At 44.0% G+C, this 4,709-nt stretch overlaps 1 protein-coding gene across 1 annotated transcript; it reads right to left on the minus strand.

Moving 5' to 3' along the window:
* Positions 1-1,320: 1,320 nt before the first annotated feature.
* Positions 1,321-2,220, minus strand: LOC109412740 (uncharacterized). Its single transcript, XM_019686366.3, has 2 exons — positions 1,764-2,220; positions 1,321-1,706 (listed from the first exon to the last, which is right to left on the minus strand). Exons 1-2 carry the CDS (start codon positions 2,115-2,117, stop codon positions 1,347-1,349), a joined length of 714 nt encoding a protein of 237 aa, XP_019541911.2. The 5' UTR covers positions 2,118-2,220; the 3' UTR covers positions 1,321-1,346.
* Between the last annotated feature and the right edge of the window lie 2,489 nt (positions 2,221-4,709).

Raw genomic sequence — 4,709 nt, forward strand, 5'->3', positions numbered from 1 at the left:
GGAAAGTATGAATTTCCCAGCGATTACAATTCTGAATGTCGCCTGCAAAATTATGTTCCAAATTATCTTCACTAATCGTTTACCTAAGCTTGTGGAAAGTCATCAAGTCGGCTTCGTTGATGGCCGCATAACAACGAACCACTTCTTTACCCCGTGCGGCAAATTCTCTAAAAATGCTGTGAATACCAGATCTACGAAGTCCCAACACACCACCTGTTTGTCGACTTCAAGGCGATGTACGACCGTATCGACCGCACAGAGCTATGCAAAATTATGGACGAGAACGGCTTCTCCGGGCAGCTCACTAGACTGATTAAAGCGACGATGAACGGTGCAAAATCCTGCGTAAGGATTTCGGGTGATCTGTCTATTTCGATGGAATCTCGCCGGGGACTGCGGCAAGGTGATAGACTCTGCTGTTCAATATCGCCCTGGCAGGTGTAATACGACGAACCAGGCTCTACAGCCGGGGCACGATTTTTAAAAAATCCGACCAATTTGTCTGTTCTGCGGGTGACATGACTAATAATATAACATTTGGAACGGTGGCAAGTACTCAAAGTGTGCAAGCGTCGGGTTAACCCATCATCCTGAAAGTGGCCAAAGCTGGAAGAATACGGTGGGCAGTGTATGTTGTGAGAATGCCGAAAAAAGACCCTAAAAAGCTGATATTTGCAAGAGATCCGGATGGTACAAGAATACCTAGAGTGCAGCGTGCAAGAACCGAGTGTTGTGGTGCGAAATTGTTGATTCAGTTTATAATACATAATTATAAAGTAGGTAGGGTCTTGTATCATTTGGGCAAGTGTACTTATTTTGGGCACTTCAGGTATCAGTAGGTCGGCTCTAGAGGCACGTTCTCCTCCATTCGGGAAATTTGTGCCATCACTTGTGGGCACTTGCTGCTATAACTAAGTCAATTTAAAACCGATTGATTTGAATTTTTATACAGAGTTAGATACTGTACGTGCTTAACTCTATACAAAATTTCAAATCAATCGGTTTGAAATTGACTTAGTTAAAGCGGCAAGTGCCCAAAATAGGTACACCTGCCCAAATGGTACAAAACCCTATTACTAAATATAGTTTATTGCATTGCTAACTGGACTGCGACAAAGTGCGGAATCTCAAATAAAAGTGCGATATTGCATCAAATCGTTCCGGTGTCTTCACCGCACTTATTCATCACGAGCTAATGAATAAGTGCGGTGAAGACACCGGAACGATCTGACGCAAAATCGCACTTTTATTTGAGATTCCGCACTTCATCGTCGCACTTATAACCGCGCAATGCGCAATAAATGAAAAAATGATCTGGAATATTTTTTTACCACCGTTACCTCCTTTTATTTAACTTTGAGCGTCATTAGTTTATTGAATTCCACCGGCACCGACAGACGATATCCCTTGGCGGCCAAATCCACGAATCGCTCCACCACTGCATCCTCGAATCCCACCTTTGCCGCGGGCACCTGTGATCCCGGATGGGAAAATACCGTTGCACTGAGAGTCAGCCCCAGTGCCCGACAAAAGGGTATTCGTGCTCGAAGTATCTCAGTCGCAATTCCCAACCCTCGGTAGGCGGGATGAACCGACAGGCCCCATGCCGACAGAAAACAATCCACCTGATGCGTTTCGAATAAATCCGCCTGTTTGGTCATGTAGAGCGTCGAATTGACAAAATCTCTCACCGCGGCACTCTCAAACTGAAAAAAAATCCAACGAAATATGGGAAACTTTCTACCAACAACTCACACACTAACCTTTGAACTGTCCGCTGGGTCATCTCGCGTTACAACCGTCAGCATATTCAGTCCCACGATTTCGTCGCTTTCCTCGCGGAAACAAGCAACGACACACTGCTGCTGGGCCACCTTTCGCCAGACGGTTGCCATTTCACGTACCCCAACGGGGTCGTCGGTCAACCCAAGGCTCCGACATATGGGCTCATCTCTCAGGAAATGGGTGCACATATGCTGGATGGCATCGTCGACTCGTTCCGGTGGGAGATCTTGTACGCGATAGTTGGCCAAGCGGCTGCTGGTGGGATCTTTGGCTTTGAATGTGTGCCACGTTTGGGGGAAGGAGATGTGATCCGGTCGCTTCCAGGTGCCCATCCTCAGTCGGTGGCTCGAGTCGATTGAGATGTTCAATGCGTTGTGGTTGGAGTGGAACTAACGAGCGCGAGCGGTCTATTTATTTAATGGTAATAGCAGCGATACGGTTATCTTCAGAACTAACTGTAGTTGTAAAGAAACGCAATTCATTGCATCCTGTTTGGCTTGCATCGAGAGTTTACACACGTACACAACGTTATTAATTAAGAGACTCAACGACTCAGTGTTCTATACGTGCTTGTTTGACTACAGTCGACTTTCCACATGTCGATGTTCTTCATCTCAATATCTCTCCCTATCTCGATGGTTTGGTCGGTCCCTTCAATCTGCATACATTTTACCTTTCTACATGTAGATATCTCCTTATCTCGATATCTCTCTATCTCGATGCGATCTCGTTCGTTTTTGTTCGAGATTTTCTCTCCATATGTCGATATGCCCGTTTTTACAGGTTGCTAGATCTCGTTTCTTAGGTGGAAAACATTCTGTGAAGGGGAAGTGACATCTGTTTGTTGATGGTTTTTCCTAGTTACGGACGATTTTTCAATCTAGTGTGCATTACCAATTTGTTCTTGAGTTCGATCTCTCCCTATCTCGATGGTCCCTCCAATGTCGAGATGTAGAGAGTCAACTGTAGTATTAAGAAATACTCAGTGGTTATTCATATTTTTTTTGTTTTTATTTATGTGTATTTTAACATAACGCTACATTCATATGGAGACATGTTGGGGAGTGTGAAGAATTAGCATAGTTAAAATTCACAAATGAAAACAAATAAAAAAGCTAGTATTCTCAGGGCTTGTCTTAGGGGTGCCTGTCACCCCCTAGAATTTTTACTTGACAGTCTAAAATTGAAAACTTCAAACGATAATGCTCAAATGGGAAGGGTATGCGGTATACCGAATCCGTGGAAAATTCAGTGCAGAAATCAAAACCAAAAATCATGTCGCAACAGCTGAGTTTTATGTGGTCGAGAAAGGGCAAACTTGCTTGCTAGGGGATGTCGCAGCGAAGCAACTCGAAGTTTTGAAGATTGATGTTAATCTGAATCACGTTGAGGGACAGGAACCATTTACCTGTATCAAGAATGTCGAAGTCCACATCCACATGGAACCTGAGGCAAAACCTGTAATTCAACCGGTGAGAAGATTGCCTATTCCACTCGAAGCCGAGGTCAACCGAAAGCTGGACGATATGTTGGCCAGGGATATCATCGAGCCGAAAACGGGTCCAACTTCGTGGATGTCTCCGATAGTTGTCGTCGCGAAGGCAAATGGATCTCTGCGATTATGTGTGGATCTACGACGAGTCAACCAAGCCGTGTTGCGGGAACATCATCCTATGCCGGTGATAGAAAAAATGCTGGCCCGCATTGGAAAGGGTACCGTATGGAGTAAGTTAGACATAAAAGATTCTTTTCTTCAAATCATGGTTGCAGCGGAGTCTCGAGACATACTCACGTTTATAACAGAGAAGGGGTTGTACAGGTTCAAAAGATTGACTTTTGGGTTAATCACGGCACCGGAGATTTTTCAACGGGTCATTGATGAGATTCTCTGTGGAAGCGAGGGAACACATTGGTATCTTGATGATATTTTTGTGGAGAGCGAAGCTCTAGAGGAAGATGTTACTAGGCTTGAGAAGGTTATGGCAAGACTTACGGAGAGAAGGGTTCAACTAAATCTCGACAAATGTCAATTCAGAGTGACGGAACTGGAATTTCTAGGCCATAAAGTTATGGAGTCTGGCATAACACCGTCCGATTCAAAAGTGGCAGCAATCATGACTTTTCGTCGTCCCACAACTGAAAACGAAGTTCGTAGCTTCTTGGGGTTGGCAAATTACCTCAATAAGTAAATACCTCATCTAGCCACCCTTGACGAACCCTTGAGGGAACTTACCAGAAAAGGAGTGGCATTCTCTTGGAAGCCATGCCATGAAACATCTTTCCAGTCGATAGAACAGGTGTTACCGACAATATCGGTGACAACAGTGGTAAGGCTAAATTAGAAAGTCTGGTCCTGTAAATAATCTAAAAATTGTTATCAGTAAATCTCTTAAAATCATATTGTGTCATAATCTTATTGTAAATAAAATAAAATAAAATAAAAATTGTTAGAAAGAATAAAAAAATATCCTATTGTTAGTTAAGTAATCAAATGTTTGATCGATGTTAAAAACATGATTAAAGTTGAGAACCCCTGTACAGATTTCAAGTTGAATTCAAAATATTTGTTAAGACCCAGCCGAAGGAAAAAAGTTCCTGGCAGCACCTGGTGAAGCGATAGTGTTTTAACAAGGGAAAAAGAAGTTGAGAGCGTAGATTTTTTTTTCCTCCCCTGTTGGGGAATTTAAGCCACTGCGTCCAATAACCGTAGTGCGTGAGTGCGTAAATTCTTCAAGCGTGGAGTCTTGAAGAGCCCCGAGTGTAAAAGTTTAGTGCTCGGAGAGTGAGGTCCGGTCTACCCACCGTATAAACCGTGTAGAATCGCAGTGTCTACGCCAGGACCCAAAGTGACCCTCCGGTGCACGCTCCGTTGCTTCCATGCGTACCCCCGGATTTTCCAAAACCCAACCGCACCGATTCCGTAG

Source organism: Aedes albopictus, chromosome 1, assembly GCF_035046485.1.
Source record: "Aedes albopictus strain Foshan chromosome 1, AalbF5, whole genome shotgun sequence".
NCBI lineage: Eukaryota > Metazoa > Arthropoda > Insecta > Diptera > Culicidae > Aedes > Aedes albopictus.

Bases quoted from the DNA above. Each gene is read 5' to 3' on its own strand.
- LOC109412740 (XM_019686366.3), bottom strand. From the start codon at position 2,117: ATGGGCACCTGGAAGCGACCGGATCACATCTCCTTCCCCCAAACGTGG. The intron at 1,707-1,763 runs GTTAGTGTGTGA...ATTTTTTTTCAG, and splicing joins ACCCAGCGGACAGTTCAAAG to TTTGAGAGTGCCGCGGTGAG.